The following is a 24,702-nucleotide window of genomic DNA, read 5'->3' as shown; positions in this document are numbered from 1 at the left end:
GCCCTCCCGCCCGGACTCTGTCCTGCCCGGTCATCCGACCGCAGGCCGCACTGCCAGGGCACAAACTCCTGGGTGCCAAACAGAAGGGGGCGGTGGGAACGGGGGAGCCCACAGAGGCTCCTTTAATCAGGGCATACACAACACAAGTGCCATGTTACCTTCCAGGTTTAAACACCGCCAAAATTCAAAAATTTTATTACTAAAAATAGTAATAGGTCAACCAACTGATAAGAAATCCCGTTTTCACACTTAGATCCTTACGGTCCCAGGAAAAATAATTCTACAAAAAACCTTTTATTTTGAGGTGACTGTAGATTCACAGGAAGTTGCGAACAAAGTACAGAGAAGTTCACGCTTCACACAGTCTCCTCAGTTACGAAAATGTTTTTCAAACTTCCAGCTTATGTATAAATGTTCATGGCAGAGAGAGATAATAGTGAGACAATTACAAAAATATATGCCCCACTGAATCTTATCCTAAACAAGTACAAGTGGAAATTCAATTTCAAAAGCAAAGAGAGTCCTACGGCTATCTGTTCTGCTGGACACTTTTAAGAGCAACGTAAAGATTTATTTTTAATAGTTATTTCACCATGTCAGGATTTAGAACATGCTAGAAACAAAATCTTTAGTTAAACTTCTAACAAGTTTTTCATAGTGACTTAAAAACAGGTGGTACCGGCAGCTTTCAAAAATTCTTTCAACGGGGCACCCAAACAAGAAAACCTGAAAAGCACAGACGCAGGGAAGAAGTACACGGGCAAGACAGCGTCGCAATGCCCTCTGGTGGCACTAAGCCGGAAAGCAGGGGGAAAACCGGGGGAAAAAAAACCAAATGAGTTGGCTCCACTCCTACGATAACCAACGACCGTGTTAGACACTGAAATTCGACAAGTCCGAAGCTATTACCCCTAAGGTGACAGGCAGCAAGCATCTGCTTTCCCGGGCCGTGACATCACCGAATGAGGCCGCGCTCCGTCCACCACGGACGGACGCAAACCTGCCGCCTCTCCTAGAGGGGCTCCGCCACGGCCCCCACCCGGGGGGACACGGAGCGCGCGGCACACAGGAGGGAGGACCCGCGCGCGCTCGCCAGCTCCCTCCCGCTGGCCTTAAGCTGGGCCAGTAACGAGCAGGTGAGCGGAGTGTCTGCTAAGTGCCCACAGCTGTCCAAGCACTTCACTTCATAGTACGGATTTACTATCTCAACAGTCCCCGGATGGGAGACTTCTTTCTTCTTTTTGAAAAAGGTCATCTTGAGAACAGACCATGGGTACCTGGGCCTTGGACCGGGGCAGGGTGAGCGGTCAGCACCCAGGCAGAAGCTGCCGGAGCGCAGAACCACCAGGGGGAAGAGGCTCACTATTCTGTAACCCTGCGATCACTTGCATTTTGATGGAAAATAAAAACGAAACCTCGAGCCAGCCTCAGTTAACCATGGGCAGACTCTGGAGTCCTCTGGTCCCAGGAATGCACCTACCATCAAGGTCCTTAAATGTCCGAGGATGAAGAGGCTGTACTTGGCTCGTGTAATGGTGACATTCAATCTTTGCAAACTTGCCAGAAATCTAAGTGGTAAAAAAAAAAAAAAAAAAAAAAAAAAAAGTTACTTCTTTCTGCAGAATGACTTAGCATGTGAGTGTAGGTGAGTCACAGACACACACATCAGACAGCTTTTCTCAGGCTCCTTCTCCTCCTTTAACGTGATGTGGTTTTTCTCCCTTTTCCCAACATAGGGTCCCCGGCAAATAAGAAACTTCCATCAAAAACAATAAACAAAATATCCGGAGCTTTCCCTCCCAAGTGGTGCATCGGTCAATCTCCTAGTCTCACTTGGAGGAGACACTGGCAGTTTTAACAGCGTCATTCTTAAGCCTTAGAAACATCCTAAAAATACAATACTAGATCAGTTATTATTTTTAAAAATTAAAAAAAAAACATTTTTTAGTAGGCTTCGTGCCCAGTGCGGAGCCCAACACGGGGCTTGAACTCATGACCCTGAGATCAAGATGTGAGCTGAGCTGAAGAGTCGGACGCTTAACAGACAGCCACCCGGGCGCTCCTTGACCAGGGACTCTTCATTTAAATGTATCTGAAATCACTCAAATGTCGTGGAGCCAGTACACAAACACACAAGTCTCAGACAAATGTACCAACAGATCTAGGGGAGCTCAGAAGGAACAGAACTGCCATGCGAACAAGGTGAACTTTCCAGTGAGCTGGGAGAGAGCGGACCGCTAACAGGATGGTCTGGAGACACCAGGCCTCCGTGTGTGCGTGCAGACTCTCTCCAAACGGGGGAGAGCGTACGTCACCATTACTTACGTTACTGTTTTCTTTCAGACCAAGTCAACATATCTGTACAATCTGGAACTTTCACCTCCTCAAAAGAAGGAAAAAAGTAACTACACAGGAGTCTCAGGGCTCCAAGACGCGGGGGAGTTTTCTGTCCACCGTCACAGTGTCCTGGGCCTCTTTAGCGAGTAAACCCACAGGAGTTAAGGCTGACAAACTTGGCCAAAGCACGAAAACACAGCGAAGACGAAAAACCACTCCATGACCCATCCTGGAGAGGAGCAAGCCCCCTGCAAACTCCCCCCGGTCCAAGATGGAGGGCACTCTTCAGAGGGAAAGGACAGACTGCCACCGGGACACAGGTTAACACACGAGGTACGAAGAGCAGCACACCAGACAGCGGATCGACTTCACGCAACCGAAGGAGGGAAACCTTCACGACGTTACTCACGGCTTTATAAAGGCCGAGCGAGCAAATGACGGTATTCTCCGACGGTGGTCGGAAACAGATCTGGCTCGAGACTACAGACCAGTGAAAAGGCAGTGACGAAGAGTTACTCACCCAATGGAGCCTTGCATGGCGTTTGCTCTGACACACGTGACGATAACACAATCTTTCTGGCGGCCCTGGAACGCGTCCACGGTATCTACTTCTGCCGGCCTATTTGCAAAAGAGAAACAGGCTCGTTGGAAAAAGGAAGCTCATCGCGAAACGCACACGTTCACACGGCAGTGTTCTGCAAAAGCTTTTTTCACGGTTCTCTTTTTTTACCGAAACAGGATTCACGGAGCGTAAAATTCCCCGTTCTAAAGTACGGCATTCCGTGGTGCTCAGTACCCGCTATGTTGTACAACCGCCACCTCCGTCTGCCTCCGCAACGACACTTCCACCCCTCGTGCCGGTCGGCAGTCAGTCCCTCGCGATTTCTCCCGCTCTCCAGGCCTGGCAACCACCAACCTGCTTTCTGTCTGGTAATCGCACATAAACGGAATCATGAAACGCGTGGCCCTTCCCGCTTGGCTTCTTTCACCGCCATCGATCCATTCACAACTGAGGGACGTTTGGCTTGTTTGCCCTTTTTGACCGTTACGAGTAACGTTGCTGTGAACATTCACGTACCAGCTTTCGTGCTAACATCTTCTCCGTTCTTTTGGGCACATACCTAGCAGGGGAGCTGCTCGGCCGCTTGGTAATTCTATGCTTAACTTTTTGAGGACTCGCCAAACTGTTTTTCCACAGTGATCTACCATTTTACACTCTTCCCAGCAAAGCACAAGGGCTCCGATTTCTCAACGTCCTTGTTCAAACTCTGTTATTATCTATTATTATCATCATCGTCATCGTTTAGGTGGGTGAAAGGGTATCTCACTGTGGTTTCGATGTGCATTTCCCTTAGTGACAAACGAGGTGCAACATCTTTCCCGTGCCGGTTGACCATTCGGTCACAATGTTCTTCTGAGAAACGCTATTCAAAGCCTTCGCTCGTTAAAAAAAAAAAATCCGATGACTCAACTGTTTGTTACCGAGTTGTGGGAGTTCTTTCTATACTCCGGATAGGAGACCCATCGGATACAGGATGTGCAAGTAGACTTTCCTTGACTTAGGATGGGGTCACATCCCAATACACCCATCAGAAGTTAAAAATACCTTAAGTTGAGAATGCATTTGTTACACCTAACCTACTGAACACCGGAGCTTAGCCTGGACAGCCTCAAACAGGCTCAGGACACTCACGTTTGCCTACAGTTGGGCAAAGCCCACTTCCTGATAAAGTGCTAGGTTATCTTACGTAATTTATTGACCACTGCACTGCGACAGGTACAGAACGGTTGTGTCATGGTTTACCCCCGGGACCGTGGGGCTGAGCGGGAGCTGCGGCTCGCCGCTCCCCAGCATCACGAGGCAGGATCATACCGCACACCGGTCCCCGGGGGAGAAAAAGCCAAATTCAAAACCTGAAGTACAGCTTCTACTGAATGTGTGCTGCTATCACACCATCAGAAAGCTGAAAAATTCTAAGTCAAACCATGGTAAGTCAGGAACCATCCGTATCTTCTCCCACTCTGTGGGCTGTCTTTTCCCTTTTTTGGTAGTGTACTTTGACACACAGAAGTTTCTAATTTTTATCAAGTCTAATTTATCTATTCTTTCTTTGGTAACTTGTGCTTGGGTATCATACCAGAAAACTGTCTAATCTGAGGTCATACAGATTTATACCTTTGTTCCAAGTTTTATAATTTTATCTCTTAGATTTCCTGCTCTACTCCACTTTGAGTTCATTATGATGGGGTGGGAGACAAGGTTCGAAACTCATTCTCTTGCAGGTGGAGATCCAGTTGGTCCAGCACCATTTTGTTTCCCCAGTGAATGGCCTGGGCCCCCTTGTTGAAAACCCACTGGCCATAAATGCACGGGTTTATTTCTGAACTCCCAATTCTAGTCTACCGGTTTACAGGTCTATCCTTAGGACCGTACCAGTTCTGATAACTAACTTTGTAGTAAGTCTTGAAATAGGAAAGCATGAGCCCCTAACAGTATTCTTTTTCAATATAATTGCGGTGTCTTGCATTTCCACGTGAATTTTAGGTTCAGCTTGTCCATTTCTACACAATGGGCAGCTGGAATTCTGGCAGAGACGGCAGAATTGAGGGTGAGTTTGTAGATCACTCTGGGGAGCGCTGCCCCCTTCACAACACGAAGTCTTCTGATCCACAGACAGAGAATGTCTCTCCACTTACCTAGGTGTTAACTGCTTTCACCATTTTGTACTCTTCTTTTATTCCTAAATATTTTGTCCTTTTTGACCCCATTATAAACAGAATTGTCTTTTAAATTTCCTTTTCAGATGGCTAGTTGCTACTGCGCACACACGCGATGGATTTTTGTATGCTGATCCTGCATCTACAACTTGGCTGAACTCACCTGTTCGAATGGAGAGCTTATGTGGATTTTTAGGGTTTTCTACACAGTAGGTCCGGCCAACTACGAAAAGGGATAGTTTTAGTTCTCGTATAATACAAACACCTTTAATTTCTTTTTCGTGCTCAATTATCCTGCTTAGGACCTCTAAAACCATGCTGCACAAACGTAGCAAGAGCAGGCACCCTTCCTGATCCTAGCGGCACAGCACTCAGTCTGACCATCAAGCGTGTCATAGATACCTGCTATTAGGTCGCGGAAGTTCCTTTCTATTCCTAGTTTGTTGAGTGCTTTTATCACGAAAAGTCAAATGCTCCTTCTACATCTACTCTGATGATCATGTAGGTTTTCTCCCTTTGTTCTATTAGTATGGTAGATCACACAGATTGACTTTTGTATGTTGAACCAACCTTGCATTCCTGAGATAATCCCACTATGGTCTTGGTGTATACTCCTTTTAATATGCGGCTGAATTCAGTTCCCATTATTTTGTTGAGGATTTTTACATCCATATTCATAAGGGATACTGGCCTGTAGTTTCTCTCTTCTTGGGATGTTTTCCGTGGCTCTGGTATTACGGTAATATTGGCCTCATAAAATGAGTTAGAAAGTCTTCCCTCCTCTTCTATTTTTTGGAAGAGTCTGAGAAGGATTGGTGTTAATTCTTATCTTAATGTCTGGCAGAATTCACCAGTGAAGCCTGGTCCTGGGTTTTTCTTTGTTGGAAAGAGTCTGACCACTAATTCCATCTCTTTTTACAGGTCTGTTCAAATTTTCTATTTTTTCTAGAGCCAATTTTGGTAAGCTTGTGTGTTTCTAGGTTAAGAAATGTTTGAGTTAATGGCTTTCCAATGAGACAAAAACACGATCTTCATCCTGTACATAAAGGCATGAAAAGGGTTAAATACTTTATCCCAAGTGCAAGTGTTACTTCATGAATCCTACTAGAATTACAATTCAGGTCAACAAGTCCCGGGAACTAAAGGAAAAGGCCTGGAGGGTTTCTCAGTCGGTTCCACTGCCAGTTGTGGTGGGGAGGACACTGCCAGCAGCAGGAGGTACTGACTGGTCTGCGGGGCTGGGAGGGTGAGCGTTCCCTACCCAGCGTGACCCAAGCCAGCCCGTGAGTCTCCTCCTGCTATCTTACCACAGCCTGAGACCATTCCCTAGAGTTAGGTTTCCTTTTAGCCCCTCTTTCTTCTTTTTAATTCAACCGAAAACCTGGAAATATCTGTAAAAATATAGATGCCTCACCCTTTTCTATCAAACTCTTTGTCCAAATCCTTCTGAATCATCGTCTTCTGAGCCTTGTAATGGGTTATTATGCCAATGTTCCGGAAAGTAACATCCCTTCTTTTGTCTTTAATAAGTTTAATTATTTCCATTACCAGTTTTATTTCTTGAACATTTATATATGAGCTAAATAAGATGAAAAACAAAACAAAACAAAACACATCAAAACTAATAGCAGTCCAACTGCTAGCTTCAGTCCCACTTTGTTTTCTGCTAGAGTGAAGGGCAGGAAGGTAGCTTTGACCTTTGCTCAGTCATCAGTGGCTCAAAGAGGCTGTTACAATGACCATCAATATGGTACCCTTAAAGACATACAACCACCCAGTGAAACAGGAAGTTATGAGGACGAAGAGTGTGATGTCACCTGAAGCTTACTCACCGATCTCTTCATCTGTCAAAACAGGGACAGCAACAGTAAGAAGTATTGACAGTAACCAAGACAGGAACAGGAAAGAGCTAGCACTAAGCATCTACTGTCTGGGGGCGCCTGGGTCGCTAGGTCGGTTGGGCATCTGACTCTTGGTTTTGGCTCCGGTCATGATCCCAGGGTCGTGGGTTCTGTCCCGAGCTGAGCTCTGCCCTGACAGCACGGAGCCTGCTTGCGATTCTCCCCCTCTCTCTGCCCCTCTCCCCGTCTCCCTCAAGATAAATAAACTTAAAAGAAAGAAAAAAAAAGAATTTGCACACACTGAGACCAGCGCTCTAGACGGGATCGTCTTCCTTCACTCCCCAGCACTGGCTGTGCGGAGCTCGCACCCACGGCCAGGGGCCGCCGTCCACGCGGACTGAACAGGACGCAGCCCGGGGGTGCGTCCGCACTGGCCTCCCCCTGCACTCCCAGCTCACTTCCCAAACGACATGCACCCCTTCACTCCCATTCCAGAACAACTGCACTGCACCTGAAGCTGCCTGAAGGTCTCAGTTTAAGGGCCTTTAATCCCCATGTTCTTAACTTCTAGGCTCACTTGACAGAAAACCCAGTCAGCCAGCCTTCTCTTCCATCTCTGAAGTCCTTATTTTCGTCATTCACCTCTCAGGCCAACGTTCCTCTATGACCTTCACCTCCACGTTACTTGTGGCCAACTGCTTCTCTGTCTCTCTTAACTTCTTCGCTGAATGTCCCCTCCCCCCTCCTGGGTGGCTTACTGCCTCGTTCTTACTGAGGATGTCACCTTCTCTACGGCGCTCTCGGTGACACAGAGGTGGCATTTCTATTTCTCCTTACTTCTAGATAGGCCCTGTGCTGACAAAAGCAGCCTTTAGACTATTACTCTCTTATTTTCTCGTAAGCCCTGACTCCTTTGAAGTTTTTACTGCTTACCAGCCACCAAACCTCTCTGTCACTCACAGACTGCCTGGAATGTGCTCCCTTACTCACAATCCCACACGTGAGGGGTCGTTCACCCTCTGTCTCCCACCTTCATCCAAGGGATCTATACTGCCTCTTGTCTTCGATCACAACAGCCATGCACTGGGGCCATGTCTGTCCTACTCACAGCTGTGACCTTAGCATGTATTTGCTCAAGAGCTTATCATGGTAGGGATTACGATCCCCATTACAGACTTAAGAAGAACTACAAGGCCGAAACATATAGACAGAGATATTAATAATCTATGATAAAAAGGAGAAGCTAGTAGCCTAGCTCCCTAAGAATGACTGTGCCCTGATCCTAGGCAGAGAGAGGCACAGAAAATGTTTTCAATATAAATATGAACAAAAATAATAGAACAACTCTGGGACCATCACTGGGGATTCAAGGGAGGAAAACATACTCATTATCCCGTCTTTCTGAACCGTCTCCGACATCAAACACGAGGTAAGGTTGAAATGGCCAGTCTGATGAACACCGATTGGTTTCAGTCAGTCTACAAAAAAGCAGCCACCATTCAGAATACAAGTTATAAGAAAAAAATTCTCATTATAATGAGTATTTTTTTGTCAGGGAAGAAGCTGGGGATAAGACATCTTCTCAGAATGTGTTTTAGCAAAAGGTAAAACACAGATTTTATTTCTGTTCTCGGCGAGGGCGAGTGGTCTATGCACTTACAGATAACCACGACTAAACAGCACTCACGAGGCAATGAGCGAAAACAGTAAGCCGCAGAACACAGATGGTCTCCGACTTACGATGGTCCCACTTACAATTTTTCGACTTTGCGGTGGTGCAAAAGCAATACGTTTCAGTGGAAATCGCACTGGGAATTGTAAATTGGAATCCTGTCCCGGGCTAGCCATGTGCTGTATGCTCCTCTCACGAGAGCAGCGAGCCGCAGCTCCCAGGCAGCTCCGCGATCACGAGGGTGACCTCCCCTACACTGACAACTACTCCACTTGTCACTTTCGGTACCGTATTCAGTGCATCACACGGGACATCCAGCACTTTATCACAGAATAGGCTTCACGTTAAATGACTTTGCCCAGCTGTAGACTAACGTAGGGGTTCTGAGCACATGTCAGCAGGCTGGGCTAAGCTAGGATGCTTGGGAGGGTAGGTTAGGTATATTACATGCCTTTTTGACTTATGTTTATAGGAACACAACTCCGTCATAAGTCAAGGAAAATCTGTACTATGTACAGTATGGTATGATTTTTTCCCCCCCAAAATTAAAAAAGGCGGGGGGGGGGGGCTGGGTGGCTCAGTCGGTTAAGCGTCCAACTCCTGATTTCAGCTCAGGTCATGGTCTCAGTTTACGAGATCAAGCCCACGTGGGGCTCTGTGCCGAACACGGAGCCTGCTTGGGATGCTCTCTCTCCCTCTGCCCCTGCCCGCCGATGCTCTCGTGAAATAAATAAACTTAAAAAAAAAAAAAAAGTTTTTAAAAAAGAATTCAAAAAGTGGGGAGCCCGGGTGGCTCTGTCAGTTGCACGTCTGGCTCTTGATTTTGGCTCAGTCGTGATCTCACGGTTCATGGGATTGAGCCCCACGCTGCGCTCGATGCTCACGGCGCTGAGCCTGCTTGGGATTCCCTCTCTCCCTCTCTCTGTGCCCCTCACCTGCGCTCGCTCTCAAAATAAATATTATAAAATAATTTTAAAGTGAAAAAATTTTTTGGGGCGCCTGGGTGGCGCAGTCGGTTAAGCGTCCGACTTCAGCCAGGTCACGATCTCGCGGTCCGTGAGTTCGAGCCCCGCGTCGGGCTCTGGGCTGATGGCTCAGAGCCCGGAGCCTGTTTCCGATTCTGTGTCTCCCTCTCTCTCTGCCCCTCCCCCGTTCATGCTCTGTCTCTCTCTGTCCCAAAAATAAATAAACGTTGAAAAAAAAAAAAAATTAAAAAAAAAAAAAAAATAAATAAAGTGAAAAATTTTTTTAAAAAGATAGGCATAATACAAAGATTGGAAATAGATACAGCAAGATGCTATGAGTGATTATTTCTGGGTAGCATAAATAAGGGCAATCTTTCCCCCCTTCTTTTTTGTTTATATACATTTGCTAAAATCAACATGGCTCTTGTAATTAGAAAAAAAATTACTAAACCTTTGTTTTACACTTTTTATGACAGGACTTAAGAACATACCAAAATACCTATTCTTCTTAAGCAGCTAACCCTACAAATAAAATAAGCCAATAAGGAATAAACAGAGGGCACCTGGGTGGCTCAGTCAGTTAAGTCTCTGACTCTTGATTTCAGCTCAAGTCATGATCTCACGGTTTGTGAGTTCAAGCCCCCTGTAGGGCTCTGTGCTGAGTGTGGAGCCTGCTGGGGATATTCTCTCTCTCTCTCTCTCTCTCTCTCTCTCCCTCCCTCCCTCCCTCCCTCCCTCCCTTCCTCCCTCCCTCTCTCCTCTCCCCCTACCCCCCCCAAATAAACTAAAAAAAAAAAAAAAGGAATGAACTCACCTATTTGTTTTCAAGCTTCTGTTATAAACGTAATTAGAGGGGAAGAGACATATGTCTGGGTGCATCCTGTACTGAACAGTAAGCTGTAAAACAGGCAGCCTGCCGATCACATTGTGCTCTACGCTGTCTTCCAGCAGCTTGCAGAAGCGAGCCATCATTGACTGGTCATAGCCATACTCCTGTGCTTTCTGAAAGGGAGGAACCAATTTCCAAGAATTCATTCATACTTTTCCCACTATCATCAAAACACTGAGTGGTAATGTGGAAATGGCAAGGTTTAGGTGGTGTTGAGATGACCAACAAGCAAAAATTCAGAGAAAGAGGTTTCTGACTCCGGCCCTTGAAAAGCCATGTAGCTTGACTATAAAAAAGTTCATTTATGGGTGCCTGGGTGGCGCAGTCGGTTAAGCGTCCGACTTCAGCCAGGTCACGATCTCGCGGTCCGTGAGTTCGAGCCCCGCGTCAGGCTCTGGGCTGATGGCTCAGAGCCTGGAGCCTGCTTCGGATTCTGTGTCTCCCTCTCTCTCTGCCCCTCCCCCGTTCATGCTCTGTCTCTCTCTGTCCCAAAAAAAAAATAAATAAATAAACGTTGAAAAAAAAAAAATTAAAAAAAAAAAAAGTTCATTTAGAAAATCTACATACGGGTTATGAAAAAGATGTCGTCTTGTAAGTGGCCACAAACTGAAACTATTTTGATGTAAACAGAGGTCTCAGGAAAGAATCAGTAAGAAAAGAAACAAAGAACTGTAACACAAATTTTAACAATTATTTCTAGGGGACTCTCCCACAAATGGAAGCATTGACTGTCATCGTACAAGCCTTTTAAAGACCAATTTCTCCATCCATCTGTCCATCCGTCCATCCAACATACACGGAGCCACTACAGTTTGGGGTGCTGAGACTGCTAAGGTGACTTCGCTCAAGCATCACAGAACAGATGTTCCCATGGAGAAGACCGACAACTGACAGTAATTACTAAGATGATTTCATAAACCCGTTAGTGGGTTACAACCTGGAAAATCAGTGGGATTTTCCAACGGGATCCAGTGGGATCCGCTTTTTAATGTCAACATCACACAGATAAGTACCGTGTCTTCAACGTTTATTTATTTTTGGGACAGAGAGAGACAGAGCATGAACGGGGGAGGGGCAGAGAGAGAGGGAGACACAGAATCGGAAACAGGCTCCGGGCTCTGAGCTGTCAGCACAGAGCCCGACGCGGGGCTCGAACCCACGGACCGCGAGATCGCGACCTGGCTGAAGTCGGACGCTTAACCGACTGCGCCACCCAGGCGCCCCGATAAGTACCGTGTCTTAAGTAACCTAGATGCAAATGTACTCTGCGGGATGCACGAGGACAACGGAGATGGGAGCTTCACACGCGATGCCTAAGACACGGCACTGAAGACGTGCGTGCAAAGTTCACGCATCAGGAGAGTGGCGGAAAAAAGGCGTTACTTCCTAAATCATAGGCTACTTCTGTATGGGATTTTAAATAGGTTTATGTAACTTAGTATTAGTAGACATTCAACAATTTTATCCACATCCCCAGAAGTTTCTCTCTTCACAAGCTGGCCAAAACCTCATTTTGAATCTTCTTTCTGGGGAAAAAGAAAAAGGTACCACTTCCATACCTGCGAAAAAAACCCCAGTCTATCCTACAGAATGACGTGGATTTCTACGCTCTGACGTGGAAGGATAATCCTGATCTCTTCTTGGACTGGAAAAAAGACAATCTGGCACAGAATGCTTCTGGCCCTTTAAAGCAAACCCTACATATATACAACCACACACAAACCATCTTTTAGGGACTTAGTTACTGACCCCCCGGGTGCCAGCTCCATAATGCAAGCAGGGATTTCTGTCTCTTTTCTTCACTGTCTTACGCCAGCACCTAGAACAGTGCCTGAATCAGGCTGGCACTCAGTAAACACTGATGGAAAGACACGAATGAGAACAGGCCACAAAATCTGTTAAAATACTCGCAACGATTCTCCTTAAATAGAGGTGGACAGAAAGGCAAGTTGAGAAAATTAACTTTGTAATTATTTTCTAAATTGTTCTCAAGAAGGCTGCATTGTTTCGGCAACAATAACAAAAAGGCCAGATTTTTCTCATTTCTGTCGCTTTTATCAATCACCAAAGGAGGTAATAAAGTTGGGGCCCATCAAGAATTTAATCAGTAACTTTGTGAAATAACGTGTTATTCAAAACAAGTGCAGTACAACGGGGGCACCTGGGTGGCTCACCCGGAACCGACTCTTGATTTCAGCTCAGGTCACGATCTCACAGTTCTTGAGTTGGAGCTGCGCATCGGGCTCTGTGCTGGCGGTGCAGAGCCTGCTTGGGATCCTCTCACTCTCTCCCTCTTCCCCTCCCCGTCCCGTGCTCTCTCGCGCTTTCAACATAAATAAACTTTAAATGAAAAGAAACACGGTACAGAGTTGGCTCTTCCTTACTCCCCCTGAACAAGATCACCAGCAGCTTTTCCCTATGGACACAGGTCTTCACTCAGAGCAGGTGTGATCGCGCAGTGTGCTCAGGTGTGAAAGAGCCGCACTACCGTTCTGAATGATTCCAAAGTCAAAACACCACGAGGACAACAAAAACCACACGCTTTCATTCCACAAGTGCACACACACGCTTGGGAAGGATCTGTTCCCTGGGGTTGTTTATGCAGCCAATACTCTACATTTGTACAAATCAGCTATGTATTAGTGAAATACACAAACGTTATTAAATTCAACGCCATGGTCTACACCTATTCAGATTACCCAAAACATTTATTAAACCCCAACTCTGGCGGGCATTTATTTCTAGGAGCCCTCTCTGGTGAGGGAACAGGAGAGACAGGCCACTGCCAAGGTGCTGGTCCTTCCCGCAGGCGGGGTTCAGAGCCCCCTTCCTCTCTTCCTGACGCTGCACTTTCAGAGGACGTGAGAAGCACATTTTTTATCCCCCCGATAGGACACAGAATTCTAAAACTGGAAGTGTACTCTAAAAGTACATTTAAAGTACTCTGTGTAATGTTTTCCTCAAATCTGCATACATTTAAATATAAATCAGGAGGTTGGGAAACTTCTCCTTTTAAAATTTTCCTTGTATTATAGTTTTGGTGTTTATGTACTAAAATGGATCAGATACAGCCCTTAAGATAGCTGCGCGCTGTTTCCCAAAGAAAAAGCCCAATGCACACGGAACACGGGTCTTTCTCGTCTTCTGGTCTTTGACGCTCCCACTGCATGGGTCACGTATGTACGTAAGCACAATTAGGAACAGAGGGACATTTTCACAGACTTTTACCTATTAAAATCCAAACGGTGCTTCTCTCTTGTTAGCCATTCCCTACTTTTCCCTCCAAACAGGAGATGATGATCCAAGAAAGCCCCCCTCCAAACACAAAAACAAAAAGCCCCCCCCTTTAAAGTGTTACGAACGTGAAACAAACGCACCATGGAGATGACCGTGGGAGGGAGCTGTTTTGGGTCTCCGACGAGGATCAGCTTGTTACATCGATGGATGAGCGGGGTAAGAGTCTCCACTTCACAAGACTGCCCAGCCTGGGTAAGAAAAGTACAGAATGAAAAGGTATTCTTCATCATCTCTGCTGTTTCTTTATCCCCGTGCGGTTTCTCAAATTCACAAAAGTTCTAACATTCAGAAAAGTATCACACTTTCTCCTTCTGCACTGAATACCAGCCAGGATTTTTGAGTGGACGCTTGTGATGAGCACCGACTTTTTTTTTTTGATTAAAAGAATACTATAAACGGAGAAAAACAGAGAAGGATTTTTCTATGGTTACAACGGACACAAACGCTCTAAACCATCGAGTGAAAGAACCGCCGCACACGCGTCGTGAGGCTGGCACGGCTCAGGTGCCACGACCACCGGGGAGCCAGCGCGAGCCAGAGCCGTGTGACGCCCCAGTTCTGTGCTCTCTGTTCTCGCTGGGCACGTGCACGTCCTGAGGCAAGTGCGTGGCGGTGCGTCCCCCTCTCCCTGCCACCCCCCTTCTCCCTTGCTCCTAGCTGGCCTTGTCATCTGCAAGACTCAAGCTTCTCTTCGAGGACACCTTCTTCAAGCGTGTCATCACTTCCCCCGTTTCCATCCTCTCATTTTGGTGAAGCCGGATCTTGGACCAACCCTCCTGCAGCTCGTTTTCCACGTCTTCGGTCTTCTGGCTCTACATTCTGGCAAACAGCAGGTGCCCGACAAATGTCTGCTCCGTGAATGAACTACAAGTCACGGGTGTGAGCTGAAAACACTGTGGCTCAGAGCTGTCCAAAGTTATATGCCAACTGCCTCGAAAGGGAACCAGAGCTATTCCGAGCAGAGAGGAGACACTCCTCGGGCAGGGACCAGTCAGGCATCCTTAAGACTGTCATCCCAATTCCGGACAAGCCAGTTCGGCTGTGGGGGGCCGTCAGCAGCACATTTCAACACAAGAGACCGCGCACACACGCGACGGCAGGTAAAAACCAGATGCTCCGAGACCGTTTCCTCCGGGTCCTCGAAGCAGCGCGCCTCCCCGCCCGCCCCGGCTCGGCCCGCACAGCGCCAGCATAAGCCATACGGCCGTTCGGCCGACGGCCCACTGACCTCATCGACGATGACACAACTGAAGGGGACACCCCCTTGCCCACGAAAAGCAGACTCGAGCAGTAAACCGCCACTCGTGCTCAGTGTGCAGCAGATGACGTGGGACTCTAAGATGATGATGCTCTGTGTTTTTTGTGGGCGTCCTTGAACCTAAGACAACAGACAAAGGTGAATCAGTATTCAGCCGTCTATAAACCCTTGATGACAGTAGGCCTACTTTTACTGTAAAACATCCACCATTTATCACGTGACAACAACATTCAGCGAGTCCTGAGGGGGAACCACAGATCTAGAAAACAGCAAGAACGTTCCAGATCATCGGAAACCACCAGAGAGAGAACGCTGTGCTGTGCAGTGAGTCTAAGCTCAGAACATGATATAAGCACATTAGGAAAAATTTATTCAGGCTTGATTTGGTCAAAGCAAACTACAATTCTTACAGCAGATGTATGTGGGCAGTATCAGAATGCGCAGAGATAGTTGTGAAGCAATTATCTGAGTTAAACTGGGGTCACAACTCAGCTAGAAGATACATTTTTCTGTTGGTCGTTAAGCACGTATAGCGTCGTTCTGCCTTTCACAAAGGCTTGTACCCACAGTGACACCCGTGAAAACGAGGAGCACTCTGCTTCACAGTAACAAAGACCACCCCGGCCCACCGGTCACACAGAGACCGGGGCGGAGCCGGACTGTGACTGACACCTCACAACACGTACCACTTAGTGTTCAAGCTAATAAGCCAGGGTTCTTATCATTGACTCGCTGAGCCTGGTGCTGCTCCTATAAAGTGGCTCATCCCTGGACACGTGACTTGCTCAGCCACGGACTTGGACTCCCAAGGCGTGTGTGTGTGTGTGTGTGTGTGTGTGTGTGTGTGTGTGTGTGTGAGCTTCAGAGGGTGGCAGCTGTGGCCCTCGGGGCACACGTGAAGGCACTGTCACCTTCACACACCTCTCCTCTCGGCCTCCCACGGAGGAACACAGCCAAGTGAAATTAATTCCATGGCCCACAGAACCAAGTGGGGAGCAGCAAACCCCACAATACGTGCAAATACAGACTTCATCCGTAGATTCGGGAGGACTAACTTGGGGCTCGGTTTACAATTTTAATAAAAAGCTTTCCACGGCATTTTGTGCCGAAGTGAACAAACAGCTAATGGAAATATGCACTAAGTGCAACTGTATTTGTTTAGCAATGGAGGGAAGGCTAACAATACATTCAAGGGAAAAATCTCGGCTTAAAAACATGAGTAACGTTACCAGTTGCCGTGACCTGCTCTCCCCGACCCCCACCGGTTTATTAGGGCTGAAATCTGAGGACGAGGATACAGATCTGGCTCGTCCCTTGCTCTGAGAAATCTAAATGTTGTTGATTTTAAAAAGATTTTATTTTTAAGTCATCTCTACACCCAGCGTGGGGCTCAAACTCATGACCTCGAGATCAAGAGTCACACGCTCCACTGGCGGAGACAGCCAGGCGCCGCCTGATATCTTTATATCCAAAAGAATACTGGGGAAAAAGTTACACGCTACAGAGGATTCTTATGACCAAAAGCAAATATGGCGAGTGTAGCTTTCAGCCAAGAACTGCCAAACACGTGCTTGTACTTTCTTAGCTAAACCCCCAGCCGCCATGACTCTACTTGAAGCCGGACAGAAGATGTCTCTTCCTCTTCTTTTTTTAGCATCCCTGGGTGGGCACAAATTTTCTTTAGTAAGGAAAACACCTTCGTGTCTACTTTGACTATTCATCTGATGGTAATTATCATAACCGACTTTGCAGTGGGGGGAAGGAGAAGAGCACCTAATGAGTTTTTTTTAATACCTACCCAGACCTACAAAAGGAGAAGACAATTTATCATCACCTTTCTTAGATCTCAGGTGACAATAAGAATTTCAGGCAAAAAAAAAAAAAAAAAAGCAAATGTACGTGTAATTGCACCATTTACTTTCACATTCAAAAAAAGTTTTCATAATAAGCAAAGTTTTAAACGTAACTGAGAGAAGTCCATCGGTTGTGTGAAATAATTCATCATAAAAACAGAGAAAGAAAGAAGAAAAAACCTGGAAAATCAGTGAACCACTTACCTCTTTAATTTTAGAAGCTAGTTCCTGCCTCTCTTTTGAAACTTTTGCAATTTTTTCATCTAATTCTTGCCTCTGGAAAAAATGAGAATGCAATCTTTAAGATTAACCTGAGCATTCTAAAATACTCTCCGGTCGGCTGCCTTACCTTGCAGACGACACTGCCCATTCACCCCACCTGCTCTCCCTTTACCAGCAGAGTCCTGACCCCCGTGCTGCGCTGAGCCGGCCCTCGGGACCGGGGCCTCACGGCCGCTCCGTCCCACCCAGCAGCCTGCAGAGACCTTCCCCTGATACGAGTCCTCACACGCAGGCCCCGGGGAGGAGAGGGGCAGCCAGAGCGAGGGCAGGCGGCAGCTCTGACAGGACGTCCGGCCGCCCTCGTGACCAGCGCCCGCGCGGCTTCTCCCCGCTCTTCTGGTCTGAGCGGAACGATCCGGCCCTAGCCCAGGACCCCCGAAGCACCCCACCCACGGACCCTAACAGAGGCACGTGCCCAGGTCCTGCCTGTCTGCACTCCGCCTTGACCTCTTGTGTGGCCCCTCAAGGCCACGACGTGTACTTCCTCCGGGACCTGTGCGTAGTCAATGTCTCCGCTTCAATTTCTCTGTGGTATGGCCCCCGGAGCTCCACGCAGTGTTAATCTGACAAATCCTTAACGATGCACAAGATTCTGTTCTGTCTGGTGCGTCCCCTGTGTGCTGTCTCTGTCTGCTGGGCAGTGCAACTCCTGGGGCTCTTTCCTCCCCTCATCTCTGGGTGGTTCGCAACCCAGTCATCCCTCTGGCTACAGTGATGGGCACAGAACACAGGCCTGGTGAACCACGGCCCCCATTCCCTTAAAAACAGGGAGGAGATCTGCTTGCACATCCAGGGACCAACCGGACGCCTTCCGTGGCATTGATGCATGGATAGCGGGAGAGCGGCCCCCTCTCTTCCTATGGGTTTTCTAAGCCGGGGCGGTGGTGCCCAGAGATGCTGGGCACTTACCTTCCCAAGAGAAGAAAGGTCTGACACACAGAAAACCAAATCGAGGGGAAGGTGGAGAAATGCCATCACCTGAGCCCCTGGACCCAGCCTCGCTGAACTTACTCCCAGAGTTCCTAGGCATGTTGAGTCAGTGAATTCCCCTTTTTGTCTAATTTGGATTTCTTTAACTTGCAACTGAAAGCTACCTAATCCATTCACTACAGCTTTAATATACGGCAGGCGACGGCAAACTACAGCCTGTGGGCCAAATTCAACTCACCATCTGTTTTTGTAAATAAAGTTTTATTGGAATATAGTCACATCCATTTGTTTGTGAATTCTCTATCACTGCTTTTGGGCTACAACAGCAGAGTTGAGTAGTTGACACAGAGACCATATGGCCTGCAAAGTCTAAATTATGTACGACCTTTACTTTCCAGAAGAAGTTCATTAATCCCTGATATAAGGCATACCGCTTTTGTATACATCTTCATACAGATTCAGCTATTCCGCGATAAACAAATGATATCAAATACTCCATGCTAACTTACGTACCTATCAGCTATTAGAAAACATCAATCAAGAAATGTTGAGATACCTGTGTTTCCTTTCCACCTCGGCATAAAGCACGCTGGCGGGAAAGTTCATCTAGCTGATGATCCAGAAATTCCTTTCTTCTATGCATCTCCTGAACATGAGAAGGTAAGTCTTTTTCTAAAAAAAAAAAAAAAAAGAATAAGCTAATTCTGACAAATATATACACATATGCGTACACAATGAGGAAAAAAACTAGTTCTCGAAGCTACTCTATTTCAAATGTCTCCAAATTACCTTTAATGACCAAGATATTACCTATCATATAAAAGGAAATAGAAGTAACATTAGTATGTGCCTCAATTAGTACTTACTCATTCTGTGGTTAACTTGGCTGTCCAAACTAAATCTTAGGACCTCATTATTAATAGACTTTTCTGGACCCAGACGTACTAAATTTATATCTCCACAGTTTCCTGTTGATAAAAAAAATCGTACTTAGAGAATAATAACAACACTGCCAGTCTCTGTTCATACCATCTCATAATATCTATTTCTAGGCAAGCATACTAACAATCAGAGAAGGGAGCTAAGATTAATCATCAGTCAACTAGATGCCTGAAAGTACACTACAGGATTCATACACATTAGATACGCTTCACAACCACTCTCAAAGCGAGTACTTACCATTTCTACGTTTCTACCCAATAAAAGCTTCGGAGGTTGCATAAGCAGTACGTTACAAACTTGAGATTCAATTTTACCAGCATTTCTCAAGCTGTGTTCTGTCCATTCCACAGTAAAATACATTTGGGGAAAGGTGAGTTAAAATAAGATTTCTTAACCTCAGGATATTTCAGATGGACAAAGACTTTCAGATGTTAACACATATTTGAACTTCCAAGACAGAATCATATTTTACTATCAGATCCTTCTCGGTCGGCAGAATACTCAGAACGATGTTTCTGAAACTCTCCTCCACATCACAACATCACACTGCTAACTCCAGAATCTAAGGGATACAAAGATGCTGGAAATTCTGTGGAGTAGGTAATTCCAAAAGCTGTAAGCATCATTTAAACGGCTTGTTATTAACCACACTTTCATTTTAGGTTACCGCAGTTTATATATTATTATTTCATCTAAACATCACCCACTCCATCATTGGGCTAAATTATAGCGATCACCAGAGTTTATTAGCACTTATCTGAATGTGACACATCACGTACTTATTTGTTTATTGTTAATCTCCTGCCTGTGAACAAGGTTTTGTTTTGGTCACTGGCTCCAACAGTGGCCAGCAGGTTAAGTACAGGAAGTATAGGTTGAATGAATGAAGGACTTATTAAACAGTTATCTACAACATATTTTTGTTCCCAGTTCAGCTCATTCTTCTAAACGTGAAGCCCTCTTCTCTGGCTAACATTTGCTTGAAGGTTTCAAAACTGCCAATTTTCTTGTTTCCATGAGAAAGGTGGATGGAATTACCTGGAAACTCACCCATGATAAACATCTAGAAATGCTCCATAAACTAAAACTATAACAGACGTCCTTTACACTGCAGGGTGAGCTCATAGAGATGGGAGAGAAATTCTTAGAGGCCAGAAACAGAAGGCTCAAAACCAGAGCTACAAGACCCCAAGCTGCTGTGGCTTCCCTGAGGGACAGGATACGTTGGGGCTGGCACCGTCTGGGTGCTCAGAATTTTTTACTTTACGTTCAATAAAATACAGAGATTTATGGGGCGCCTGGGTGGCTCAGTCGGTTTAGGCATCCGACTTCAGCTCAGGTCATTGTCTCACAGTCCGTGGGTTCAAGCCCCGCGTTGGGCTCTGTGCTGACAGCTCAGAGCCTGAAGCCTGCTTCGGATGCTCTGTCTTCCCCTCCCTGCCCCTCCCTCCCTTCTCTGCCCCTCCTCTGCTCATGCTCTGTCTCTCTGTCTCAAAAATAAATAAACATTAAAAAAAAATAGAGATTTCAAAATCTTTAAATTTTTTTTAATTTTTTTTTTTTTTATTTATTTTTGAGACAGAGAGAGAACATGAGCAGAGGAGGGGCAGAGAGAGAGGGAGACACAGAATCTGAAGCGGGCTCCAGGCTCTGGGCTGTCAGCACAGAGTCCGACGTGGGGCTCGAACTCACGGACTGTGAGATCATGACCTGAGCTGAAGTCGGACGCCCAACCAACCAAGCCACCCAGGCGCCCCTAAAAATCTTTAGTTCTACCGAGAGTTTGCCAAATGTCTACGTTGGCAAAACTACCATTCCAGTGAAGGTACAGAAATTTTATCACGGAGGCTTGAATTTTAAAGCCCGCTAGAAAGGAAAAGGGCCTGGAAGAGATGGGAGGAAGAAGAAGTGAATGGGCTTAGCTGGGAAAAACTAAATTCTTTCCCAGGACTTTCCAACCATAGGCCCGCCCATGTCACGTGTGGACTCAGAGACTAAATACATAAAACAGGGAATGACAAAGGTGACCCAATCAAAATACAGTGGCGATTTTTTTAATTTGACTACAATGAGCAACTTTTTGCCAATATATTTTAAAACACCTAAGAGGAAGTGTAAATTTTTCATGGATATTAGCCACTTTCTGAGGAAGTGGCTAACATGAATTAGCCAAATTCAGTAAAATTACAGAAACCCTGGGTGCCTGGGTGGCTCAGTCGGTTAAGCGTCCGACTTTGGCTCAGGTCATGCATAGTCTCAGGGATCGTGAGTTCGAGCCCCACATTGGGCTCTGCGCTGACAGCTCAGAGCCTGGAGCCTGCTTTGGATTCTGTGTCTCCCTCTCTCTCTGCCCCTCCTCGCTCACACTCTGGTTTCTCTCTCAAAAATAAACAAACATTAAAAATATACATATATATAGAAACCCTAAATAGACATGTAACAGTTAAGGACGTTTAGACAACATATTGAAACTTACCCTTCTGTCAAAAAAAAAAAAAAAAAAAAAAGACAATAAACACTACAAACAAATCAATCTTCAAGGAATAATCTCTTTCATATATAAAACATTCCAAAGAATAAACACAAAAATTCTCCCCAATTCCATTTTTAAGGTCAGCGTAACTAAAACCAAAGATATGACAAAGAAAAATCGCAGGCCAGCCTCATTTAGGAGTACTAATTTTATTTTTTTTTCTTTATTTTTTTTTTTTTAATTTTTTTTTTTTCAACGTTTATTTATTTTTGGGACAGAGAGAGACAGAGCATGAACGGGGGAGGGGCAGAGAGAGAGGGAGACACAGAACCGGAAACAGGCTCCAGGCTCTGAGCCATCAGCCCAGAGCCCGACGCGGGGCTCGAACTCACGGACCGCGAGATCGTGACCTGGCTGAAGTCGGACGCTTAACCGACTGCGCCACCCAGGCGCCCCAGGAGTACTAATTTTAAAATCCTAAATAAAACATTAGCAATCTAGCAACATGTTAAAAAAATAATAATACGTGACCAAGTTGGCCTTACTCTAGGAACCCAAGACATTTTAACGTTAGATAAACACTGTAATTTGCCACAACAACATACTAAAGAAAAGTTTATCATTTCAACAGATGCAACTAGAAAAATGCATGCAATGAACCCCAACAGCCCTTCACAAGAAAAAGGAATGAAAAAGGAAACTGCTTTAACCCGATAAAGGGTGAAGACTAAAACCCAGAAACCGACACCATACTGAACGGCAAAGGTGTCCCAGGCCTTTCTTTAAGGAGGCTCGGGGCGGCTGGAAGGAGTAACAGGAGCGGAACATGAAGGCAATGGGAAAGAACACGGTTCTCTCCTGTGGCCAGAAGACGTTTTCTAAGAAATCTCAAACTGCACCCTGGCTGCTGGCTGGCCTCGCCTGGCCCCGGCCCTGGTGCCCTGTCCACACAGGCCCGAGTGCCACCCCCACGTGGCTGGTCAGGGAAGGGACAGGCGTGTTAAAACCACACCACTGCATGTGCGTGGGAGCTGCTCCTGGGCGTGTCAACTGCTACAACCACTTTTGGGAAGAATCTGGTACTATCTACAAAACTGAAGATGCACAAATCCTTCGACCCAACATATTCACTGCACGGTGTTCCTACGCTTAGAGCAGCGCTTTTATAAACCCTTGACCTTGACCGATCCTATGAAGTATGTTTGATCTCGAGACCCAGTACAACCCACGCACCTGCCCAACGAAACAGGTTTCACAAACCAGTACTTCCCCTCGCTGCTAGATCACACTGGAAATAGGACAGTAAACAAATCCCCAAACCGCACCTTGGCGGAGCTAACTGTGGTCTAGCTCTACTGCATGGCAATGTTCTCTCGCCTCTGGTCATTTTTATGGAGAGTAACTTCAGGAGCTCCCCACAGGCCCCCAACCCTTTCCCACGGCTAACTCCTGATTGCTCTGCAGGTTTCATCTCAGACGGCACGTCCCCCAGAAGTCTTCCCTAACCGCCCCCCCCACCCCGAGACTAAACCAAGGGCCACTCTGTTTGCCAAGTATCCACATTTTACCGCTTACAGAACACACGGCTTTGTTTCTAACTGCCCACTGATCCACTTCCTCGTTACTGTCTCTTGGAAGGCCTCCCTGTTGAAACCTCAGCACTGAGCACAGTGCCTTGGCACAGAGTAAGTAAGTGCTCAACAAAATGTGCTCAATGAATCAATGAGCACGTATGGGACACAGCCCCAAGCAGAAGTTATTACCAGACGTGGCTCGCGTTCAAAACGGCCCACACTAAACAATGAAAACAAAACCAAAACCAAATGAAACGCCCATAGAAGGATCATACCCAAAGGATTCTTCTTGTCTTTACACTTCTCTTTAAATTCGAGGATGATTTTTTTCATAAGTTCATCAACAGCCGCGTTGGAAGGCGCACACACAAGGACACGGTTTTGTTTGATTTTGGCATTGGAGTTTTCATCTGAACGCCCCTTCCTCTGGTTCTACAATTGGACACACACACGCCGAAAAGACAGACAACAAGAAATACTAATGAGCTTGGGCACAGAATTTTCCAGTTTTTCTCTACTTCCACGCATATTCCAAAGTTCTCTTCGTAAACAGTTAAAAATACATAACAGCACCTACATCTTACACGGACATTAAGATTGCCTCTAAACGTAACACTTTATCATAGCTTCTCTGAGCCTCTCCTCACTATCCGCTTATGTTACTGTGTATTCAATCCAACCCAAGTGTAGCCCAGGAATGCATTCCACACAGTTTCTCTGCATTAGACGTGACCCACAATAAAGCCAGAAGGCCACCATCCCAGCCCTTCAGATTAGTGTCACACAGGACAGGTCGCTGAAAAGACCCACAAAAGTGCAGGGAAAAGACCCCTGGCAGTTATTTGCACGTGTCAGTTAATTCAAGGGCAATGACGCGCTCGGCTAACAGCAATGGCGGCCCTCACATACTCTACCTCTGTCAGCAGGCGGTACAGGAGGCCAACGATAGTTTTTGATTTTCCTGTTCCAGGTGGTCCATGAATCAAACAGATCTTGGCAACTGACGGGGAGTGTTTGACCATGGCGTAGGCAGTTTCTATCGCTTTCTTTTGGTCTTCGTTGAAATCTTTCAAGTAGGCGATCTACGCAAAAGACAGGAGTGGGAATGAGTTGCTCTTCCTAGAGTGGCACGGGAGAGGAAGACAAACCTCCACTGGAATGTCTTCCAACCTTTATCAGACAGAAGCTTCGGTTATGATCGACCAAGACCCCAAAGTCACCTTTAATCTAAAGAACCACTTTCACTACCATAAAGGAAGTTACTCAGCAGTGTCTACAGGCTTCAGCCCATCTACAAATAGTGCAACAGTATTTTTATTCGTGATTCTTACAAAGATGATCGCAATAAACTGTTCTACACTTTCCTTCTATTTATTCTTTGGTCCTTCCCATTTTAGTTCATTCTTTCCTTAGTAAAAAAACATTCCCAGACTTTCCTAACCCAAGCGGTACAGTGAAAGAGCATGGATTTTGGGTCAGATCTAAGTCTCAAAGCCAGTTTCGCTCACAGGCTAGGTCTCCAAAGCTCTAAGCTCCCTGAGCCTCCACCTGGGCCATCCGTGACATCCGGGGTCCCCTGGAGGGCGATCAGGGAATGCACACTGCACAGGAAGGCCCCAGCACACAGCAGCGGCCCTAACACCGCCACCTTTCCCTGGCCTTTGTCCGCGT

At 46.3% G+C, this 24,702-nt stretch overlaps 1 protein-coding gene across 6 annotated transcripts in view; it reads right to left on the bottom strand.

Moving 5' to 3' along the window:
• SETX (senataxin) overlaps nt 1–24,702 on the bottom strand; it is a 64,545-nt gene that overhangs the window by 5,742 nt on the left and 34,101 nt on the right. For 4 of the 6 annotated variants that reach the window (XM_047098172.1, XM_047098175.1, XM_047098173.1 and 1 more), the window contains 12 exons: nt 23,946–24,113; nt 23,307–23,463; nt 18,909–19,010; nt 18,599–18,714; nt 17,035–17,106; nt 14,948–15,097; nt 13,800–13,907; nt 10,348–10,535; nt 8,282–8,374; nt 6,470–6,634; nt 2,858–2,956; nt 1,481–1,568 (listed from right to left, as the gene is read on the bottom strand). In XM_047098172.1, coding sequence (XP_046954128.1) covers nt 1,481–1,568; nt 2,858–2,956; nt 6,470–6,634; nt 8,282–8,374; nt 10,348–10,535; nt 13,800–13,907; nt 14,948–15,097; nt 17,035–17,106; nt 18,599–18,714; nt 18,909–19,010; nt 23,307–23,463; nt 23,946–24,113 — 1,506 coding nt within the window. Of the gene's footprint in view, nt 1–1,480; nt 1,569–2,857; nt 2,957–5,625; nt 6,092–6,469; nt 6,635–8,281; nt 8,375–10,347; nt 10,536–13,799; nt 13,908–14,947; nt 15,098–17,034; nt 17,107–18,598; nt 18,715–18,908; nt 19,011–23,306; nt 23,464–23,945; nt 24,114–24,702 lie in introns of those variants that run through there. The other 2 variants (XR_006965540.1, XM_047098176.1) reach the window with 2 other exon arrangements.

Source organism: Lynx rufus, unplaced genomic scaffold, assembly GCF_022079265.1.
Source record: "Lynx rufus isolate CCGP_SWC_20201006 ecotype Redwood Valley unplaced genomic scaffold, mLynRuf1.p SCAF_44, whole genome shotgun sequence".
In the NCBI taxonomy this organism is placed as follows: domain Eukaryota; kingdom Metazoa; phylum Chordata; class Mammalia; order Carnivora; family Felidae; genus Lynx; species Lynx rufus.
The sequence above is the reverse complement of the archived record's forward strand: the minus strand, read 5'-3'. Positions and strand labels throughout refer to the sequence as shown.